Raw genomic sequence first — 22971 nt, 5'->3', positions numbered from 1 at the left:
GACCTTTGAATAACCTTACTGTTGATTTATGCAAGTAACGAGACGTTCATGGATGTTGCAATTTGCTAGTTAACTTCAACTTAGCTAACATTCTTATCTGGTCGAGTGACCCCTTCCAAGGAGCAAGAAATCTATCCCCTCGAATAGGTACCACACCTCCAAAAAGAAAAGAAAAATGGAACAAGGAATTCCAAAAGCACGAGAAACTCGCATAGTGAATCCGAAAATCTACAGTCGGATAACATCCAGAGACGAGCCGAGGCTGCGGGACCATGGATGTAGTGGATGAAGTTTGCCACCGCACCGCATATAGGACGCGAATCTCAGTACCAGAAGGATCCATGCCTTTGGGTTCTACCTTACTCTCCCTTTAAAATCGTATAGAGTATAGCCTGACCTGTAACCTCGATACCTTTGACCTACTAACTAGGAATAGTGTTTGTTTCAACCATTTTGCCTGTCTAGATGCTCCCCATGCCTAGGTAACCTAATTGATGGATCTTCTCATGGATCGTTCACGGTGTAACTGGGTCAAAGAATCTTACCTAATAGTTGCCCAAATCGCGCTTGACATCCATGGACCCACCGTTCGTGGTCCGTACCGGGTGGCAAACGCGGGCTCGACACCCCGTTGATTGCAAATTCTTGGTACTGGCACATCAAGGACTGAATGCATAGCCCGGAAAAAAATGTATTGGTGTACCTGGTATACATACTTCTTAACATGAATCATCGATTATCCGAACATTCAGGTCAACATACCCGTGGACGTGTTGCTAAGAGCACTGCATTCGCCTCGGTTCCATGCATGCACCCATAAGTCTAAAGTCAACCGTCCATGAAATGTCAACCATATCCAGTTTTTCTCATGGGTATTACTTTAGGCGGTAGACTTGAACGCTTGAAAAATAACAGCACGTAACTTATCTCGTTACAACAGCGTCGGACAAAATAGCTTGTGGTATAGAGAGGCTGCTTGTAACAATCAGGAACAATTGTCACTCGGATGGAAGGTCAAGAAATGTATATATTTCAAGCAGGGATGCTGGCATCCAGGTACTCAGGCCTATCAAATGCAGCGACACAAGAGCTTGAAGGGGCGGGTATAGTGTTTGGAAGATCTTCAAGGACGGGTCCATTAATAGGCCTTAGAAGATCTTTTCTGCGACCTAACGAGAAAGAAACTAAATGGTGTCCCGCTTTGATAGTAATAGTGCCAGATGAAAGTCATCACTTGCATAGCTTGTTTACCGTAATTTTGAGCCAGGAAATAACCAGTGGGTAATATTTCCGAAACATCCACACATACAGTGACTGGATCTCGAATAATCCGGATAGTCGAGATGATTCGGAACGGCCGAGAGGATAACTGTGAGTATGGGGTTATTAGTTTCGCCGTGTCAAATTTAGTTTGGAGTGTAGCTAACCGGAACTTGGGTTCCACACAAGAACGGGGCCTATATAAGCAAGATCTTTTCAAGTGGAATTTTTACCAAGGCGGCGTTTCTAAGTAGATAAGTAGATGTAAAGGTATTGATACAAAGAAGGAAGGAGAAGTTCCCTGATGCGACAGGCCTTTCGGTTATTTCATAGTAACTATTATGGTAGATATATACATCAGGAGGAAGGGGATGGCTCTTTCGAATAAAGTTACAAAGCTTTCTAGTAACCCTCAAATAGAGCGCAAAATATAAAAAGATAAAGATACCATTAAAGTTTCCGTCCCCAATCGAGAAAACCATTTTCTCTTATGCGTAGGGAAATAAACCGGCGAGAATGGGCCAAACAACAAATGTCGACGCACCAGTTACGGGCAGTACATATTAATAATTGATAAGAGTTATTACCTCGGTGAGTACTGTAATTATACACCAATCTCAATGAAAATAGTTGTTATAGTTCATGGGGCTTGGGTTCCGCTTTCTCAATTGGTTGTCATAAGTAAACATAGCCACTCCTGACTCATCTTGAATTTCAAATACACCCTAAAGCTACTCAAATTCTGCGACGACCTATGACTTGTACTCGGATTGCATTGTGGTGGCCCATACGAACCCTGGGAACGCTATAATAGACTCCGTGTTATCCTCTAGACTATAGATCATGGTAAGTATGGTTGCTCTAGCGAGCAATCTGGTCGTTGATGTACTATCTATAGGCTAAATTATGTCCAGAATGCGGCGGAGGCGTGATCGAATACAATGAAGCAGCAGGAAACGGATTCTGTAACCAATGCGGAACTTTGGTAGAGGAGAACCGTATTGTTGCAGAAGTCACGTTTGGGGAAAGTGCATCGGGTGCTGCTATCGCACATGGGTCATTCGTGGCATTGGGACAGAGTAAGTAATGTCGGTTACTGGTCCCTGTCAGTCTAACTCTGACTCATCCTTAGCTCGGGCTCATACTGGCGGAGCCTTTGGACATGGGTCTTCAGAGCCAGGAGAGCAATCAGCTGCCCATGGTCGTATGCTCATCCGGCAACAATCATCAGCGCTTCATCTCGGCGAACATATTGTAGAAAAGGCACAACGCTACTACAACCTAGCTATTTCTCATAGGTTTATCAAAGGGCGGAAATCGGAATATGTCGCCGCGGTTTGCCTATATATTGCTTGTCGTACATCTGGTACTAGACATATGCTGATCGATTTTTCTGATATGCTTCGTGTAGGTTATTTTATGCTGGTCAGAAATTTTTGTTTGTACTCACCAGGGTCCATGGCGAATATAGGTCAACGTCTTTGTCTTGGGTGCCTATTACCTCAAGCTAGTTCGAGAGCTCAAAATTAACTTACCTCTCATCGACCCCGCTCATTTAATCGCTCGTTTTGCTGCTTTACTCGAATTCGGTGAAGAAACAAACAAAGTTGTTGTCGATGCGACCCGACTAGTTACCCGGTTCTCTCGAGACTGGATGACACATGGTCGACGTCCGGCAGGGATATGCGGTGCCTGCCTGCTCCTCGCTGCTCGTATGAATAATTTTCGTCGAAGTATTCAAGAAATAGTTCAAGTTGTCAAGATTGGCGACGAGACAGTCAAGAAGCGTCTTGAAGAATTTAAGACCACTCCAAGCGCTGCGCTTACTATGCATGATTTTCGTAACGTTATGCTCGAGGAGGCGGCCGATCCTCCTTCATTTACAAAGGGCCTGGAGAAGCAGAAGCACGAGGGCAAGGAAGGGAAAGGGAGGGTTTTATCAACACCCTCTGGAAAGAGGAAACGAACTCAGGATGATGACGATGACGATGATGAAGCGAGCTCCGAACCTGCTACCGCGACCGTTGATATGAGTAAGGGGATTGTCTCACTCGGTTTGGACCACCCGACCAATGGAAAGACAGAGGCACCACTATTCTATCCTTCTGATGACGACGAGCAGACTGCATTCAACGATATTGTTAATCAGGACAAAAACGAAGGGGGCGATGGAAGGGATGGGTTTGAAAAGAACGAAGGAGAGGAATATAAGACGGACGATACATTTGATGAAGAGATGACTGCAGAAGTCGAGCAGTATCTTAATGATCCCGAGGGTTCTCGCCTCACTGCCGTTCTTCAGCATGCCGAAAGAGAGAAAGCTGCACGTATTGCTCAAGCAGAGCAATCAGATGACTTGAACAATCTTGATGATGAAGAACTCGATGCCTTTATCCTTACTGAAGAGGAAGTGCGGAAGAAAACACGGATGTGGGTCGAGTTCAACAAAGACTACTTAGAGAGAATTGCAAGTAAGTGCTCGTTTCTGATTTGTATGGTTGATTCCTTTCTGACTTGATCGTGTTGCTTTTTAGTGAAAGGGTTAGATGCTGAAGAAGGAACTGAACATAAGCGCCAGAAAAGTCGCAAGGTTCGAACGACGATCCCTCCACTTTTATTCTTGATATAAAACTTGCTTCATTTACAGACTCGCAAACGTCAAAAGCCTAGAGATTCGACTACAGCCAGTGGAGAAACTCCCGCTCAAGCGGCGCGAGCATTGATGCAGAAGAAAAGAACATTTTCCCGAAGGATCAACTATGCGGCTGTAGAAAAGTTATTCGAGAAGCCGAGTGAATCAAACAAATCCAAGAATAAGCCCAAGGTATCGGAAACTGTAGAAGAGCATGAGGACAAGGATGATGACAATGAAAAATATGATGACGGGGATGGAGACATAGATTACTACATTGACGAAGGGTATCAGGAGGAGGTTTGAATGAATCAAATCAACATTACATATATTTATTGCTGGACCAAGAGAATTACAGTGCAGTACTAGCATGTACAGGCGTAGGTACTCAGAGTGAACGATTTTCCAACCGATATGAACTCATGTGGATGTTTATTATAAAAAAAATTATAGCCTTTCAGTGGGTACGTTTCCGTAAGGATTTCTTCTAAATTCGTCGTCCTAAATTGGTCCGTCGGGACGGGACGGACTTGGCCCGCACGGCGGAGGCTGTGCTAGCGCTTGGACCTCATGTATTGCCTTTCCGTAAGGAATGGTCCATGTAAAATAGACTTTACTTCTAAAATCATAATTGAAATATTGATTCTATGCGTGAGACCTAATAAATACACCTCTTGGGCCATTGAAGTTGTATATATATGTAGTACATCCACGTTGCTTGGTGCGGAAGTCAAGGGCGGCTTAGATGGAGTGGAGGCACAATCTTTGCCTTTCTGGCCATGAGTTGCGTTGGAGATAGACAAAGGATTTGTGCTAGACATTGCAGCTAAGCATACGTGATAGTTGGTTGGAGACAGCTGCAATAGGGGCGCTTGCTATTTGTTGACAACGGCCCCTATCCCGTGTCTTAGACAAGAAATAATGATTATTTGACAAATATATGCAATTGCCTTAAGTCATCAACATCCTGATAAGGTAAGAGATTGGCGGGATGTTATCTTATCAGCGCAATCAAGTGTCATTTCATAACTAAATACATCCTTAATAAATAGCAGGGGGGGTCAACCCCCCCCCCCCTGCTAAATAGGTGGTCCAGATATTTAGAACACCCCTCCTTCAGCGTCTAGATCTGTATCCAACACATTTCACATTGAGTTCCACGGTGCACACTGCATCCAGGCTGGGCCTCACCTCTAAATGAGCACTTTAGAAAGGCTTGGCCGTTCTAAATCCCTTACGGAAACGTACCCAGTGATCCTTCCCGCATGTCACATGTGCAAGTTCAAATTAAGAAGTGGGCCAAATAGGGCAACACGGTAGATTTGGGGCTACTATCTGTGGCCGCGTATACTGAGAATCACAACTGATTCAATTGATTTGGTTATCTTTTCAATATGCCTTTTCTAGGACATTTCAGACAGTTGCACCGGCAATTGGCACCAGAACAACGCTTAGATGAGAGCAGACTGAATTTTAATTTCAAAATGGCGTATACGAGATGATCTCAGGGTCCTGATTGACCAGCCTCAAAAACTGATCGACTCGAAACTTTTGGAGCGCTACATCGCATCCCTACAAAATGGTCCTGACCCATCCCTCTATTGTCGGTGCGTTCAAGTATATGTGGTGGATGCGGATCTTGGTTAACGTGCTTTGGTAGACGGCTGGTTCCGCGAAATTAACTCGCAATGGCCCGGTACGGCAGCGGTTCAGAGACAAGTGATCCAGGCACTGAACGTCATTTATAGGCCAGGCGATGACCCTCAAAGTCAATCGTATCCTACACGTTGAAAAGTCCAAGTACCAGGACGTTCTTGTTTTCGAGTCGGAGACATTTGGAAACGTTCTCGTTCTCGACGGAGTCATTCAATGCACTGAGCGTGATGAATTCTCGTACGTTGGGCTTTGCTCGGCTGATGTCAATAAAATAACTGATCGATCCATATGTAGCTACCAAGAAATGATTGCGCATATTCCTCTCGCTTCGCATCCCAACCCAAAGAAAGTCCTTGTAATTGGCGGTGGTGACGGTGGTGTTGTCCGCGAGGTCCTCAAGCACAACACTGTCGAGGAGGTCGTCCTTTGCGATATTGATGAAGCGGTCATTCGCGTTTCGAAGACATACCTGCCTCATATGTCTAATCTATTGGCCGATAAGCGCGTAACAGTGTATATTGGAGATGGATTTGCCTACCTGCAAAGAAACACCTCCCAGTTCGACTGCATCATCACTGATTCCTCTGATCCCGTAGGCCCCGCCAAGGCGCTCTTTGAGAAGCCTTATTTCCAACTACTTCATGACGCACTCGCTCCCGGAGGCCATATTAGCACCCAGGGCGAGGCTTTGTGGATCCACCTTGACCTCATCAACGAACTCCTCGCTACAGTTGGAAATATCTTCCCAGTCGCGGAGTATGCCTTTACTACAATTCCCACATATCCCTCTGGCCAAATCGGTTTCATGCTTGGGGCAAAGGAGCCAGGTCGTGACCTTCGTACTCCTGTTAGGCAGCTCGAGGGATGCAAGTACTGGACCCAGGACGTTCATCGTGCTGCCTTTGTTCTTCCAGAATTTGCACGTTCTTTGCTGAAGGAGGGCAAGGACATTCGTCCTCAGCTTGGGCTGGCCCTCGAGGCCGGCGCAAAAGAGCGCAAGATTTTGCTTTTGGGAAGCGGCTACGTTGCTGGTCCCGCTGCCGAGTATATCCTTCGTGACCCTCGCAACCACCTGACTATTGGTCAGTACAGCTTAATAAATTTGGAATTACTCTGACTAGCACGTTAGCTTGCCGAACGCTCGCGTCCGCTCAAGCCATGGCAGAGAGGCTCCCTCGTGCTACTGGAATTTCCCTTGACGTCAGCTCTCCCGACCTCGACGATCAGGTCGCCGCTCACGATCTTGTGATCTCCCTCGTGCCTTATACTCACCACCCTCGGGTCATCGAGGCGGCTATCAAGGGAAAGACGCACGTTGTCACTACCTCGTACATATCCCCTGCTATGCGTGCGCTCGATGAGCAGGCCAAGGAGGCTGGAATCACTGTCTTGAACGAGATTGGCTTGGATCCTGGTATTGACCACCTGTATGCCGTCAAGACCATTGACGAGGTTCACGAAAAGGGCGGCAAGGTACGACATATATTAACTAAATTCATGCATACTAATACGTCTATAGATCAAGAAATTCTTATCTTACTGCGGCGGTCTCCCTGCTCCCGAGGCTTCTGATAACCCTCTCGGGTACAAATTTTCGTGGTCATCGCGTGGTGTTTTGTTGGCTTTACTCAACAACGCCAAGTATTACGAGGACGGTGAGGTCAAGAGCATCGAGGGCAAGGAGTTGATGGGTGTCGCAAAGCCATACTATATCAACCCTGCTTATGCCTTTGTCGCTTATCCTAACCGGTGGGTATTTATATCCTAGTCAGAGGTTTGTTTCAAACAGATTGCAGTGACTCGACTCCTTTCCGAGAGTGGTACAACATCCCCGAGGCTGAGACTGTTGTTCGTGGAACTTTGCGCTTCCAAGGATTCCCCGCATTCATCAAGGCTTTGGTCGACATTGGTTTCTTGGATGACGCCAAGAAAGATTACATTGAAAGCGACAAAATTACTTGGGCTGAACTCACTGCCAAGGCTGTGGGCGCAGGTTCCACTGAAGAATCGTAAGTTGAATATGAAACCATATGTGCCAAACTAACTGCGTTCCCAGTGCACTCGTTGAACGCATCAAGCAGCTTGCTGCCTTCCCTGATGCATCGGAAGAAGCACGTATTCTTTCCGGTCTGCGCTGGATTGGCCTTTTCTCTTCTGATATTGTGACGCCTCGCTCCGGCAACCTTCTCGACACACTCTGCGCGCGCCTCGAGGCCTTGATGGCTTACGAGGAGGGTGAGCGTGACTTGGTTATGCTCCAGCACAAATTCTTTGTCGAGTGGGCTGACGGAAAGACTGTGGGTCTATGCGTTACATGATCGTGAACAATATCTAACAGGTTATATAGGACATCATTACCTCCACCCTCGAGGCCTATGGCGAGCGTGCTGGATATAGCGCTATGGCGCGCACAGTCGGTGTTCCGTGTGGAATCGCTACTCGTCTACTTTTGGACGGGGAACCTGCGCTTAACAAACCAGGAGTGCACGCACCATACACCAAGGATATATGTGATCCGATCCGTGCCAAGCTCGAGGCCGAGGGAATAGGTATGGTCGAGCGGGTGCTTTAAATAGATCGGAGCATGTAAAAATTTCAAGATAGAAATATTGAATATAATACAACGTGGTTACGACTGGTGTGCTATCTTGGGAGCAAGTTCTCATGAACTGACAGAGCTTCAATATCAGATTTTACGTCTCTACGAGCCGTGGGTTCTTGCTCGAACTGACTCTCAATTCACCAAGATGCCTTCAGGACGATATAAACTGTCAATAAGAGTGGGTATGTATCGGTTGGGTAGTGGAAACCATCTGTTTATATACGTCTTGGTTATAGTATTGCCAAGTTCCAGAGACCGCAGTGCTGGATCGTGTATGTAGTCACAGAAGTGTAACTATAAGCCTAACACCTTTTCCGTGGTGCTTTAGCTTTGCATACTTTTGTGCTCCTTGAAACATGCAGAGAGGAGGTCCGTAGAACAGGAGGCCAGTCGGTCATACCTCAAGACATGGCTGGAGCATATAATAGAAACTATTCAACGAAGTACATAATTCAATAGTGGCAAAGGGATATTGGAGCAGTGATAAACTTAGTCAGTTAGTATACCAGGTTCATTAACAAAAATATGACGTACATTGGTAAAAGCTTTACAAGCCCTTATAGCTCAGTGGTAGAGCGCATCACTCGTATTCAAGTAATTACTTAATCAATTGCTTACGTAATCATGATGAGGTCCATCGTTCAATCCGGTGTGAGGGCATTCTTTTTGCGCAATTAATTTACTGTAACAGCATTGAGGATGGCTGAAAACGAGTTGGAAGGCTGAAAATCCGTAGTGATGAGGAGGCGTGGGACGAATTTACAACTGGACCCTGGTCGATCAATTGTACATCAAATAATCACTCCTGATTGGCCGATCACTTTGGAGTCACTTCAATTTCTCGTTGAACCACCACATAGCCTGACACCATGGTCCGTGGCACTGGTAAATTCAAGCAAAAACGTGGAGGAGGCCGCTCTTTCTCTCGAGACATGGTACTCGATAGCGATGGCGTTGCCAGTGGCACTGATCGTCGGTGAGTTGACTCTACCGTAAGACTGCAATCTACTCATGGTTCACAGCGCAAATCGCCGCAAAAAACAAGAGGAAGAGGGCGAAGAGGAAGAGGGAGATGAATCCGAGGAGGAAGAGGAAGAGGAAGAAGAGGAGGAAGAAGAGGAGGATGACGCAGGACCCAGCCAACCCGCACAACCCGAAATGACTCGTGCTGAACGCAAGGCTCTCAAGAAACAGCAGGGTTCCAAGCAAAAGGGGAAATCAATTGGCACGATCAAGGAGGGTAGCGGAGAAGACAGCGAAGACGACTCGGACTTGATCAACCCCAATCATGTTCCAACGAAAAACATCTCGATTTCGGATATGGGAGCTCCCCGCGAGCTTAGCCGCCGTGAACGGTAAGCTGAATTACAATTATTTGATTTATTAATTCAAGCACACTCTCTTAGTGAAGCCAAGGAGAAGAAAGAGGCTGAAGATCGATACTGGAAGGTTAGTGGCTGTCAACGCAAGCCACGATAGTTATTAACGATCTTGCACAGCTTCATGTACAAGGAAAGACCGACAAAGCCAAGGGTGACTTGGCCCGTCTCGCAAAAATTCGTGCCGAGAGGGAGGCTGCGGCCGCGAAGCGGAAGCAAGAGGCTGAAGGTATGTATTCAGCTCATTATCGAGGTAGTTTCTTATTCTCTTTGTAGAGAGAGCTGCTGATGCCGAGAAGAAGGCGGCAGAAAGACAATCTCGGCGATGAGAGGTATAGGTAAGCGCACTAATTAGTTCACGGCTTGGACCTTTTTTCATTGAATCGGTCAGCTATTATTGTCATATATTTGATGATATTATAATCGAATGGATTATTGAATGAATGCTGATACTCAATTGACCTGAAGCAATGCTTGCAGATCACCAATTGGCTGTACAGGTATAAGTAACTGGAAATTCTCAATCGATGTAACCACCAGGATTGTTTCTAGAGATCCGCAAGCCAAAACAAAGACTATTATACAACAACCAGTTGAGAAGAACACTCATCTAGGTTTTGTTCGCTCGGATTATGTATCATGTGAATGTGGATGCTATAAGTTGCGTTGTGACGCAAGTGATTGGTAACTCGTACAGAAACCCTCGGATAATCAGTTTTACACGAGTAAAAGAGCTCCGTAGATCACTGGGGTGTAGTGCCTTCCTGTACTGGTTGGGAGCCATGGACAAACTGTGATGGGTCTATTACGAATACGCGTTTAATCCGTTTTCATACCGGCTGAAGTATTCGGAATACAGCTATCTCGTCGATGCGTGATCTAATAAAGAGATTGAGCGATTTCGAGATATAACAAACCAGGGAGTGCTCCACATGTACATTACTCTATGTGATGGCTACTGAGAAGGTTTGGAAAAGTGACTGTATGCAAAGAGCTTACAACCAACGTTCAAACTAGCTTCACGATTGTTAGAGGAACATTACCCGCTACGACAATGCTCTTGCTTCTATCACTTGTCACACGAGACTGACCTTTAATACATGGCTTTAACCCCTCGTGTAATGTTGAACTCGTTCAGTTGTATCGCCCCATGTGTTTAATTAGGCTCTCAACTGATTTACGGATTCTTCTCTTCGCCGCTTCTAGTGCATTTAAACATTAGCTGCGATCTGTATATGCGTGTATTGACGAGACTCTCGTGTATCATCCAAAGTTAATTGAGAGAAATAAGGCCTCAAGCTATAGTTAAATTATAGCCACCGTGGTACGAGCAGATGTGTCTTTTTATTTTATTTTAATCTATTTCCCACCGGCATGCAGCGCCCCAATGACCGGACCGATGTCGTTCTACGTATCACCTACATACACCCTTCCTACCGAGAAATATAATTGGGAGATAGAGAAAGCTTTTGTCACAACTAGCATAAACAAAAAATCTGTAGATTCAACATGCAAGAAAACAATCAGGACTGTCCAAATTTTCAGTCAACCAAACCCAATAATATCTAGCACTGCTTAGACGCCGCGATTTTTCTCAACGCGGGCGGGACGGAGTTACAATTCCGCCAGGAGGAATACCTGTCCCACCAGTAGCTTGGAACGGTAGCGTTGGCGGGGGCGGTGGCGCAACAAAACCATGGCTGCTCTGATGACCCATCTCTGAGGGTGAAGCATACACCGGATGCTGCTGTGTATGAGGAACGTATGGTGGCTGCCAATTACTCTGAGTATTCTTGTATCCCCCAGTTCCAGGAGTAGGGGGATAGGTTGTGGCGATTGATGCTCCACTGGGTTGCGGCGGATCGTAGGCATGGTCCTTACTGTCTCGAAGTGGATCAAGCATACTCGGTTCATACGTTCGCTGGAGTGCTCGGTCAGCAGAACGGACAGCAAGGACCAACAACATCTATAAAATCGGTCAGGAAACTAATTTCAAGGGTGAATAGAAGTGGGCATACGTGATCCACGATGGCTTGCGCCAGGAGCGAGAACGCCAGAGTCGGCAGCGCCCAGAATGAATCCAACCTATTCAATGTGAATAAGTACTCTCAGCTTATGATTTGGTCAAATGACCGCAACTAACCATGCCCATATCGCGCCATCACTGGATGCCATGCTATAATCACCACTATCTGTCGTATTACTTTATGTCAGCATGCTTCGCCTGAATAACTGGATAAACCATACGTACCAACATTCATAAATAGCAGCGTTAGCAAGATCGTCCCGTTCAAAAAACGCGAAATGGCGGAACCCCACGCGTAACGGTCTAAGTATCCATAGTCAACAAATAGCCTGCGCATTGTGATATGGCACCCTCAAACCTTTGGGCCAAGATTGGGTAATATTAATAAGTGCAAGACAGATAAGTGCGCCACCCTAAATGATGGCTCAAATCGCAGCAGAAATTCGTCAAAGGGCTAGCACTTACAGCAAGCGCGTTGATCCACCGGGCACCTTGGACATGTGGCTCGGCCATAGTGGTTAACACCTAAGAGTAATAGGTTGAAAAACAGGCCCTGAGTAGAAAACGTCAACTCACTTTACCGAATTCAGGCAGGTTAACATCCAAAACATCCCTATGAATAACAGAGTCGTTACGGAGCTGGGTTAAATTGCATTAGTAAGGCTTGCTGGTTACCAATAATTCTGAATAAAACATACGTATTGAAGGATAGCCAGCTCGGTTGCTGGCGATTGGTCATCACTTTCGAATTCCTGCAAATAATAGCTTAGTGTCCAATCAAGGGCCACAGACATCAAATAATTCACCTTGAAAACCCGCACGGTTATATTCATTAATAACCTATACATCTCACCCACAAAAAGGTTTTCGAATTCGTCTTGGGTGCCAGAGCCGGCTGTTTCCATAACATGTTTCCAACCGTCGTCCCAGGAAAATCCAATCTTGGCCAAAAAAGGAGTCATGGTCTTGTTTAGAGTATCTATCATTTGACTCGGATCTCCTTGGTTGGCATCGTTCAAGAAAGTCGTGAATTTTGTGATTGTGAATTCCAATGAGGTGTAGAGGATCTGAAGGATATTGAGCGGTTGGACTCTTGTTATTGGTCTCACTTACCGTATAAAGCAATAGGTTTTTTAAGCCTTCCATAAGCAAGATAACGCAGAGCATATAGGGTAGATGGAGGCAAATCCATAAGGATCGACGGTTCTTGCTAATTCTGGGTCGCGTGCCTTCGAAGTAAAGGTAAAAGGTAACTAGAAACAAAGATAAACACTGGTTCTCGTCATTGAGCCCTGGGGCAAATACTCACGGTAAACCACAACTGCTGTACATAAGACCAGAGCAACGCAACGGAAATTGAACCCCAGCGATGTGGCGGCAAATTTCAGTGTGCCGGTAATTCCGTTCAGTCCTTCGTCGAGTCATATTAGTAATTGGTTATGGGTACACAAGAGATATTTACCTTCACCCAAAATGATAGTGACGAGTGTGGCCAGTCGTGCCGTTAAGCTCCCCATGCTTCGCAAGTGTCCTGCAGGGGGAGCAAAATAATGGCCGGCAACTTCAATAGCGGTCGCAACGCCCCACATTATAAATTTTGATATATGAGCAGCATTGTTGGTGTATCGTGCTGTGAATAGCATGGCGAAGGAACCGCACCATAAACCGGCGCTGATAAACATAGCAAGCGGTTTGACAACTACGGCAGGATCTCGTTTATCGTGTGCATAAAGCCAGACTACAAAAACGTTGGTGGCATGCCAAGGAATGACAGACTCCAAATCTCACCTCGGATATATTGGATACACAGCAAAACTCGGCTTATACCTATGACCAATGCTATACCAAAGAAAGAAACCTCGGGTATTCGTTGTTCCGCAAGATCGTTGGCCAATTGCTGATTCGGAGATACACGATTGAAGTCATCGAGTGCCTTTTGGACTGGGTCCTTGTCATCCGACCCAACGAATGCTGTGACATCGAATTCTAGTAGAATTTAAATTTAGGTTATGTCCGAGGCCAGTAAGGGAAAAGACCAACTTGACGTGAAGGCCGCGAGGGCCCCAAACGTACAAAGCTGTAAGAACACGAAGATGCGATGGAACCAATCGTTTGAATAAAACTACAAAGCGGGATGATAAGTGATTGCTTAAAACAGCCATTTGTCAGCACCTACTCGAATATCATATGAAACTTGAGAAATCCACATCCACCACACCATAGAAAAGAATACAGCGTATGATATCGACTCTTCACCTCCAGAGATCATGTTATTCTGGGTCAGATTCGCAAACGTACTAGCCCAAGCTAGATCATAAAACTTTTGGTTGATTCATGCGTCACCGACTGAGATGCTAGTTTAGGTTAATAGACTCACGAGATCCAGCCACGCTGGAGGGCGTTCTCCGCGCTCTTCGTCATTACTTTTATCGACATCTTTGATTTCATCCGCTGTCAACATCCCCGCGTATGTTTCGGCATGGCGCCCTGGAACAGGTGTGCTTGCATCCCCATGATAGCTCGACTGCCGCCGTTCCTCCCGCAATTTCCGATATCTTTAGGCGTGATTAATAGAGGTCTAAAACAATACAGACTACACGCACTCGACCGTGAGTTTGTCAAAGAAAGGAGACTTGCTCCACGGGATTAGCCGTTCTCTTCTATGAAGAATCAGGTCCTCGCTAAAAAGCACACGGAATGATCAGTCAGTTAACCGATACGGACCAGAGTCGGTCACCTTACTTTTCTGGGTCAACCTCCTTGCTTATAGCGGCGAAGGAGGCAGGCCGAGAGGATTGTCTTCGCGCCCGCAACAGAGGAACAGACATCTGGTTGAAAGCAGTGATCTGGAAGCAAGGCGGTCTGAAGTATTTATTGGGGACGAGGGCCAAGCATCATCTGTTTAGATCCAGGAACCACCCTGACACAGCCCAGTTCAAAATCGCACACTCCATCGCCACATCAAGCGCCCACCCTTTGTGAACTATTTTACATATCCTCTGTCCTATTTGTACGTCAGAGGCCCACATTCTATACTATGCATACGATAGCCCACAATTGATACTACATGCAGTCATGATTCGACGAAATTCGCCAGCCCAACTCGGGGATTTCGGCATCACCGAAGTTGGTTGTCATGGCTCTGGTGCAAGCGCTTACCCAAAAAAGAACCTGATAACGGGCATGTTCGCCGTCTGATTATATTATCCTGTTCACAATAAATTTGAACTTAAGAACAGGTAAACATAACCACCGTAGAGGATAAACCAGTGTCATAAGTCATAACGAAAACATGATCATTAGTCCACGTTTTGTTCTATAACGACGACCCAGTCAAGCGACTAATGCATGCTCGGCGGAACGACGTCCGTCAAGAGTCAAGAGTTGGAAGGTTCTGGAGGTTTGAACTGGAATGATAATTGCCAAGTAGAGAAGCTCTTGAGCACGTGACGGCGGGATCTATTTGTTGCTTTCTGTGGCCAGCAATCGACCGGATCTTTTCAAATTGACAACATCTAAGGAAACAAATATATGAGGCATACAAACTAGCTCCGATTTCTCTTTGCCTCATGTTGTAGTATCTCGGGATATGTTGGAAGTGGAGCTGTAGAATGCTCCAGCCAGTGTAATCACGTGATCATATGAGAGTAAATGCACCTACACACGGAGACAAGGTCAAGGCTCAGATCTTATCTCTGCAACATGTGTCAGTCGCGAGAGAAGTTATTGGGCTGCTAAAATCTCAGTATAAGGCGCGGAAAACCTTATAAATATCCAAACAAAAGCATATTATTACGTTCTCTCTTCAAGTAGTGAAGTGATCGGGCTTCCCTTTGTAGGTCTCTTGTATTCTTGGTCTATCGATTAACGGCTACCTCGGGTTATTTCAGGTCATATTTAGTCTTTAGTACTAGCTACGAGTCGCCCATGACAATACCGTAACATCTATGTACTCACACCTCAGAATATGTATGTTAGAGCTTGACCCTTTACATTGGAATGATTCATCATCGATCTCGAGCCTATCCTGCATAAAATTGGTTTCCGATACCCTCAATTTGCACTATGCGTAAGCGACGCTGGTTACTTGCTGAAACCACTGGCCTTTCCTATGGGTAATGACCGCCATACATTTAGCCTGACAGGCTTCCGAAATCCCTTGGAGTATTTATCCAGTAAATCCAAATTCTTTTAGTAATCCACTTATTCCATTCTTGTCTGTTGCTTTGCTCCATGCAATTGAATCAAACTCTTGGTATATGCACCAAGAAATCTCATGCAAGGGGCGTAACTTAAAGTCCCGCTGAGCCCCGAGTTTGTTGGGTGCCAGATTGTGAGCAAGGCTCAGAAGGGTGGAGGTACGTAAAAACTACTTTGTAGATCCGGTGGGATAGAACTCATTCGTCTCTTTGAACAGCTAAATGGATTCCCATGGTTCAAGTTACTCGGAGGGGGTTTATCTACTGTAAGTTATCCGCCCGATTGATATCACAAAACTGAGACTACATCTAACCTTACACTCTACGGATTTACGGGTCCAATGGGTCTCATCTTGTTGAGCCCATAGACCCTGGAGTGAGTGCTATTGTTTAGGCGGATATCTCATTAGACAAAATTGACAAAGCGAAGCTCGTTGCTGACAACCAGGTCAGTCATGACCAGCAAACCTCTGGGGTATAGCTGTAGTACTGAATTCAATATAAGGACAATTACTCTCGTCATGGTTTGTCCCACTTGGTTGTACGTAACAAAGAAGGACACGATTGGCGTGCTTCAAGATATGAAAACGAGAAAGAGCGTGGGGTACTGATTACACTCAACGGAGATATAAACAACTTTGCTTCCCTTGGACTCTATTGCAAGCACATAGATGAAGATGAAAAATAAGCCGCCCAATTATTTCCAGTAATACACTATAAATGCATTGTCGATAACGATATAAATGATGGCGTACGAAATCAAGATCTCTGTCCCTCCCAGCTCAACAGGGACGCGTCTGTCGATCGTGCGAATGGGCTTGATCCATGCTCAGCCCAGATTGCCCAACGCGTGAGGATTTTGCGAGTTAGGGCGGCGAGATTTTTTAGACTTCAATATCAGCATTCAACACAACATATCCAAGGTGTCCAAAATAGGCGTGCTCTCACAGTGCTTCCACTAAGGAGTTACACACAATTGTATGGATATGATACCCCATACTCACGTAACATTTGCCCCATGAAAGCCTGGGCTGCTTGGCATTCATGATGTAATGAAATCAAGCTTCGTTCTCTCGGACAATCTATCCCATGCACATGGGGAGAATACAATCATGTGACATCCCCGTGCGCACGTGGTATTAGGCTCCGTGCAATTGATTGATGGAACAACTTGGAATTGTCGGTACCAACCGGCTATTAGAATTGGTGGGATAAGGGTCAAAATCGAATAAATGACCAAAAATGGATCAGACTTTAGAGACTATGGATGTACTTGGCACTTGAATATTGGAGCGCGAATCCAGAAGTGTGGCAGTGACAAACCAGGGCGATTTTCCAGAAGCGCCCATATGAGCCGGCGGTGGCGTACTAATATACCTCGATCAAATTCACGTGTTTGACCATCGTGACGCATGGTCCGAATACCGTTTTCCATATATAATCACAGCCAACGGCAATAAGTTCTCCATCTCTACAATCCCCACATTAAATTCGTCAACTAATCATGCGTGCTACAGTATTGCGACGGGCAGCCAAAGTAACGGTTGGTCTACGACGCGAAGACCCTGGAAGGATCTGGGAGCGTCGCACACCACTTACTCCCGATGGGGTTGAAGATTTAGTGGAATCTGGAGCACAAGTTTTAGTAGAAGAATGCGAAAGGAGAGTATGGAGAAATCAGGATTATGCCAAGGTATGTCGGAACGCTCAGTCTCGGCGAAAACTAAGGTCGATGTTGCGCAGGCGGGAGCCAAACTCGTTCCTGCTGGCAGGCGCGCTCTTGAGCCTGCAGATATCATACTTGGCATTAAAGAGGTTCCACTCGACGAGTGCATATCTACACTCACACCACACAACACGCCGCGGACGCAGCTCATGTTCAGCCACACTGCCAAGGGACAAGAGTATAACACTGGGCTCCTATCGCAGTTTGTATCACGTCCAGGAGATACAGATGGAAAGGCGCGGTTGGTGGATTATGAACTATTGACGGATGAATCTGGCAAGCGTGTCGTTGCTTTTGGGTGGTATGCTGGCGCAGCCGGCTTAGCAGAAGGCTTAATCACAAGCGCACATGCAGAATTACAATTAGGAGTTGCGTCTCCTTTCATCGTAAGTCTACCAAGTTTTCGCCATCGAATACAATACCAAAGTCTTAGACAGTACCTCCCTCGGCCGTACGCGCATCCGTCTTTAGATGATATGCGAGCTTCCCTCCGTAGAGTGGGCAAGCATATCTCCAATGCTGGCACCTCACCAGCCTTAGGACCATTCGTTATTGCCGTAACCGGGTGCGTTCTTCGTTCGTATTCTCCCTTGACGTGATAGCGTATCTTTTACATCACGTCTTATCTCGAGCTGTATATCAAGCTTGGGTGATGTCGCTGACTTATTGGCAATACTTCGAGAGCTCCCGACCTGATGTGCTTATCTTCCCCATACAGGAACGGAAACGTGGCTCGGGGGGCCTTGGACATGCTCAAGGAGCTTCCAGTAGTATATGTCAAGCCCAAAGATCTCCCAAAACTAGTAGCGAACCCTGGTGAGTGCTCGTACTCATTTTGCGTATCTGCGGTCACTGCTAATATATTTTGAACTTAATCCAGAAACGGATTTACGCAAGGTATTTAATTATGAGCCCCTTTGCTCACTCTCTACTGACGATGTCTGTGCCTCTGATCTCACGGCAAAATTATCTGCTTTCGGCACCTGTGGTTTACCGGGTTTGGTTTAATCGGAATCAAACTTCCAATCGGCAAACTTTTCATCCGAATCGCCAATCGGTATCATAAAATCCTCTATCGTGGCACCTGATCTCCAATCTGGACATGACAACTTCGAACCTTGCTACTCAACTGAAATGGAAATCAGGTCTACGCAGTGCACCTTCCTCCCTCTGAATATATTCGGGGCATCAACAATGAACCGTATGATCGTGAAGCATATCACACGGATCCATCAAAATGGAAGAGTATCTTCGCTGATGAGGTTGGCAGTTCCACGAAACCTACCGCTTTACCATCTTGCCAATGTTATATTGCATTAGGTCGCACCGTATACATCCTTGCTCATCAATGGAGCAGGATGGAAACCAGGCTATCCGCGCCTCATATCGAACACTGATTTGCCCCGTGTGATTGCGCTAGCAAAAGGGGTCGGAGTCGGTAGGTTTGCGGCAATCGCGGATGTTAGTTGCGATTTCGAGGTGGGTACTCTCGCCGCCTGAATTCGAGAAAATCGATAAACATCAGACAATTAGGGAGGACTTGAATTCGTAACCCATCCGACGACCATATGTGCTCCTATTTATCAACATCCTCTTGGCCCGCACTTGATGACTGTCGAAATATTGCCGGCTGAATTACCTCGGGACGCCAGCAAGCATTTCTCAAAAGCGCTAAAGCCATATCTTAAAGGGCTCGTGCGAGCTCACGAGAGAGGAGGAGCCCTAGTATCGGATGCGGGCAACGCCAAGGATGAAGTACTAGCGACACTAGACCGCGCTACAATAGCTGAAAATGGGACATTGCGCCCTCAGCATAGTTGGCTCATGGATAGAGTTAACGCTCATTGGACTCAAGGCAGTATTTGTGGCAGTGCTTCTACTTCGGCTGGCATAGCTCTACCTTCTAGGGACATGGAAACTTCCAGTGTAGTTTCAAGCCCGGAGGCCAAGTTTTCGGAATCGATCAAACCGAAGAAGCGAGTTTTACTTCTTGGGTCCGGGATGGTCGCTAAACCGGCGGTTGATGTCTTCCTTGGTAGGGAAGATATCAGACTGGTTGTTGGTGAGTACTTTGGTTGTATCCTAGATAGACCTTTGATGTCCAGGATCAACTCGTTTATTATATACTAATTCAATTCTTTCCAGCGAGCAATAATTTGCCAGAAGCAAAGGCTCTCATTCAATCGCACGATCGTGCTGAGGCCGTTAAACTCGATGTTTCGGACCAGGAGCGAATGGTCGAGTTGATTAACGGGGCAGACGTTATTGTTAGGTAAGTGCTCTTATCTATGACTCTGCAACTGCAAAATTCACTCATGCATCCTGCGGTAACAGCTTGCTTCCAGCAGCATTACACACTCAAGTAGCCGAGGGCTGTATCAAGTATAAGAAACATCTTGTTACGGCATCGTATATCTCTCCCAGCATGAAGGCACTTCACGAACGGTATGTTCTCTGGCGTTCTGAGATTCTCGCCTCTAACAAAACTCTGTTATGAAATGCGTACTACCTCGATGCCTTGGAATCTACTAGAGCAATCGAAGCGGATGTCCTGTTACTGAACGAGATTGGACTAGACCCGGGGATTGATCATTGCGGAGCAATGGAAATGCGAGATCGTTTCGAGCGTCAAGGCAAAAGGATCGTGTCGTTTGTCTCGTGGTGCGGAGGGCTTCCCGCTCCGGAAAATAGCAACGTTCCATTAGGGATGAAATTCTCCTGGAGTCCTAAAGGCCTACTTTCTGCTGCACTAAATCCAGCTCGCTTCAAACTAGCGGGGAAACAGATTGATATTCCAGGCAATGAACTGCTCGAATCATACTTTCCAGAAGTACCCTTGTCCAAAGGTTTCGCCCTCGAGGGCTTGGCAAACCGCGATAGCCTTGGATACGCGGAAACATACAAGTTTGGCAGCGTAGACGGGATGAGAAGCTTGTTCAGAGGTACATTAAGGTGAGCAAGCAACGCCAGTAGGCATACAGTGTTGGATGCTCATGTTATACAGGTATAAAGGATTCGCCGACCTCATGCGCATGTTTAGCGAGGTTGGCTTGCTTAGCAACAAGGAAAGCGACAAAATTCTTTTCAATGAATGGAACGAACTTGTCGGAAGGGCAGCAGCAAAAGCTAGTGGCGAAACGTTCGAGCTGAAGGACACCATGGATGTAGTGAAATCAATCATCGGAACCGAGAGGGCTGAGGAGCATAAAATTATCCCAGCACTCAAGTGGTATGTTTAAAATTAATTACAAGCTGGATAGCTCCCAATGATTGAATGTATGCGCAGGATGGGTGTTGTTCCTACGAACTCCGCCGAAATTGACCCTTCTCTCCCTCCCATTCCTAAAGGCCCGGTGACACCCCTCGATGCATTCGCTACGCTACTTTCATACAAATTACGATATGAGCCTCATGAACGGGACCTGGTTCTCCTATCTCACGAAGTGATTACCGCTCCAGCATCTGCACCTCTCTCAGATACCTTTGACCCTGAGACCAACGAGGTCTATACCTCTACGCTCGCCGTTTATGGTTCTTCCTCTGGATCGGCAATGTCAAAAACGGTTGGGTTGCCCCTTGCATTCGCAGCTCTTCAGGTACTTGATGGTGCTGTCCGTGCCCGTGGTGTCGCAGGTCCATTTGGAGAGGAGGTCTATAAGCCTGTATTGGAAGGTTTGGAGGCTGTTGGCCTGGGTATGCGGGAGACCAAAGTTACAGGAGGGGAGGGAATGGGTCGTAGCATGTTGAGATGGATGCTTTAAGGGATGGTTTGTTTATATTTGAATTTGACAGGGTTGTATAGGACATTGAATATCGGATACTTTGAAGAACTAAGAAGGCGTACTCGCTTTCGATTTAATAGATAATATAATCCGTTGTAACTGTCAAAAAAAGGGCTCGCATATTTTCAAGTGCGTAGAGTGTCAGTACATACTTGCTAGCTAATCCCTCTCATGGGTGTTTTCTAGGAAGCTTGAAATGATACAACTATGTTCAAATAATTGGCTAAAAAAACCAAGATTTCCGACTTGCTGCAGTTGATATCGCAGTGTAAACGGTCAACAGGTATTTTCGAGTTAATCAGGCATGTATAACTACAACTGAGTAACTACAGGATAATTGATTATATGGAAGATGCCAAACTCAAATGCCAAAATATGATCTGTGGCCGACCTAGGCCTTGAAATCACAGCTGAAACAACCAGGTATGTTTAGAGCAGAGACATGGAGCAGGATAATAATTCAACTTACGAAGTATTCGGAACATTGGTAGTAAGCGTAGTGGGCTCGTCGCCATTGCTATTTCCCTTGAAGGTGTTGCAGATAGACTTGATGCTGGTGAGAGTGTTGGTACCCGTGATATGAGCGACGTCGCCGTAGTTGGAGTTGACTCCGGCAATTAGCTTCCCATTCTTAGCAATAATATTGCTGATATTGACAGTGCGTTTGTATTGACTGGATGCACAATGCGTTATTTGTCTGTGTGCTCGAGCATAAATCTTAAATACAACTTACGTAGAGCAGTTTCCGCAAGAGCGATAGAGCTTGCCAAAGTCCTGGACGCAGTAAGACTCGATGTTGACGGTTCCTGTACCCAAATCAGCAGATGCTATGCAAAATACATCAAGTCAACCTACCACCGCCGTTGTGCTGAACAACTTTATCATCAGCTCCCTTGGCTCCTCCACCCCGAATAGTAGAGGTACCCGAGGTCTGCTTAATAGTGATGGCATCCTCGCAGACGTCTTCAAACCAGACGTTGTAGATGTTGCAAGAGCCCTTGCAGTGAATTCCTTCGGCTTGGTTAGCTCCAATGACGACGTTCCTAGAAATTTAGTGCTGATCAGTAGATGAAACCGAGGCAGTACATGGAGAGTACGTACTGGATGGTGGCACCAGATTCAAGAATGAAGACGGCGTCCTTGTCGCCGCCTTCCTTCTGGCCTGTGCAAGCACCGGAGCCACGATCGTAGCGAACGTTTCCGCCTAGTAGAATGTCAGTTTAAGAGTACGCGAACCAGAGCTGCGGACTTACCGTCAAAGGTGCCCGTAATAGTCTTTGCAGCACTCAAGCTAGATGTCTTGGGAGGAGTAGGGAAAGTGCAGCTAGCCGCACGCTTGACATGAGCTCGCTCGATAGTCGGGGAAGGAAGGGCGAGGGCTGCCTGAGCGAAAAAGCCGGCGACAACGGCGACAGTAGCAAACGAGAAGTGGACCATTTTGAGTGTATAGAATGAAAGTGGCAAGGGTTATAAGAGAGCGAGCAAAGAAGGAGAGAAAAGAGGAGAGAATGTTTGTTTGTTGGAGTCTACTCATCCCCGAGCTCTGTTCTTATATGCGGCTCTCACAACCTGTGAGTGATAAGACTCTTCTCGATGGTCACCACGTAGTCAAAGCGGCCCGGTCTGGATTAATTCGGAACGATTGCGAAGTCGACCAGGTCCGTAGAATTGACCGCCAACCGGACGTTACAATGCTACCCATCAATCGT

The 22971-nt window shown here is 46.2% G+C and overlaps 6 protein-coding genes and 1 non-coding gene across 7 annotated transcripts; 5 read left to right on the top strand and 2 right to left on the bottom strand.

Annotated features, from left to right (window-relative positions):
- Positions 1–2103: 2103 nt before the first annotated feature.
- Positions 2104–4198, top strand: RhiXN_07835 (transcription initiation factor IIB; the record flags this gene model as incomplete). The annotated part of the gene is made up of 7 exons (XM_043327651.1): positions 2104–2106; positions 2159–2339; positions 2393–2617; positions 2672–2685; positions 2732–3731; positions 3795–3850; positions 3908–4198. 7 exons carry the CDS (start codon positions 2104–2106, stop codon positions 4196–4198), a joined length of 1770 nt encoding a protein of 589 aa, XP_043183036.1.
- A 1273-nt stretch (positions 4199–5471) lies between these two features.
- RhiXN_07834 (spermidine synthase) lies at positions 5472–8120 on the top strand (the record flags this gene model as incomplete). Its single annotated transcript, XM_043327650.1, has 9 exons — positions 5472–5499; positions 5553–5588; positions 5641–5785; positions 5843–6630; positions 6678–7021; positions 7068–7297; positions 7345–7557; positions 7605–7845; positions 7896–8120. 9 exons carry the CDS (start codon positions 5472–5474, stop codon positions 8118–8120), a joined length of 2250 nt encoding a protein of 749 aa, XP_043183035.1.
- Positions 8121–8703: 583 nt separating this feature from the next.
- On the top strand, positions 8704–8810 carry RhiXN_12409. Its single transcript has one exon. It is a non-coding gene; the product is annotated as a tRNA-Thr (tRNA).
- Positions 8811–9019: 209 nt separating this feature from the next.
- RhiXN_07833 (casein kinase substrate phosphoprotein PP28 protein) lies at positions 9020–9858 on the top strand (the record flags this gene model as incomplete). The annotated part of the gene is made up of 5 exons (XM_043327649.1): positions 9020–9126; positions 9173–9505; positions 9557–9599; positions 9650–9758; positions 9806–9858. 5 exons carry the CDS (start codon positions 9020–9022, stop codon positions 9856–9858), a joined length of 645 nt encoding a protein of 214 aa, XP_043183034.1.
- Positions 9859–11123: 1265 nt separating this feature from the next.
- RhiXN_07832 (low temperature requirement protein LtrA) lies at positions 11124–14383 on the bottom strand (the record flags this gene model as incomplete). The annotated part of the gene is made up of 18 exons (XM_043327648.1): positions 11124–11495; positions 11548–11614; positions 11673–11721; positions 11781–11858; positions 11914–11968; positions 12021–12080; positions 12132–12194; positions 12254–12307; positions 12413–12622; positions 12669–12808; positions 12865–12966; positions 13018–13293; positions 13344–13541; positions 13596–13677; positions 13732–13875; positions 13933–14110; positions 14159–14236; positions 14298–14383. The coding sequence occupies 18 exons, from the start codon at positions 14381–14383 to the stop codon at positions 11124–11126; spliced, it is 2292 nt and encodes a 763-aa protein (XP_043183033.1).
- A 2875-nt stretch (positions 14384–17258) lies between these two features.
- On the top strand, positions 17259–21241 carry RhiXN_07831 (uncharacterized protein; the record flags this gene model as incomplete). Its single annotated transcript, XM_043327647.1, has 13 exons — positions 17259–17447; positions 17498–17866; positions 17918–18045; positions 18199–18296; positions 18361–18377; positions 18626–18742; positions 18801–18959; positions 19014–19542; positions 19626–19752; positions 19815–19925; positions 20013–20432; positions 20485–20709; positions 20767–21241. The coding sequence occupies 13 exons, from the start codon at positions 17259–17261 to the stop codon at positions 21239–21241; spliced, it is 2964 nt and encodes a 987-aa protein (XP_043183032.1).
- A 486-nt stretch (positions 21242–21727) lies between these two features.
- RhiXN_07830 (pectate lyase) lies at positions 21728–22699 on the bottom strand (the record flags this gene model as incomplete). The annotated part of the gene is made up of 5 exons (XM_043327646.1): positions 21728–21935; positions 21996–22068; positions 22118–22305; positions 22364–22466; positions 22516–22699. The coding sequence occupies 5 exons, from the start codon at positions 22697–22699 to the stop codon at positions 21728–21730; spliced, it is 756 nt and encodes a 251-aa protein (XP_043183031.1).
- Positions 22700–22971: the final 272 nt, after the last annotated feature.

This window comes from Rhizoctonia solani, chromosome 9, assembly GCF_016906535.1.
Source record: "Rhizoctonia solani chromosome 9, complete sequence".
NCBI classification, from domain to species: Eukaryota; Fungi; Basidiomycota; class Agaricomycetes; order Cantharellales; family Ceratobasidiaceae; genus Rhizoctonia; species Rhizoctonia solani.
This window is presented reverse-complemented; position numbering and strand designations above follow the sequence as displayed.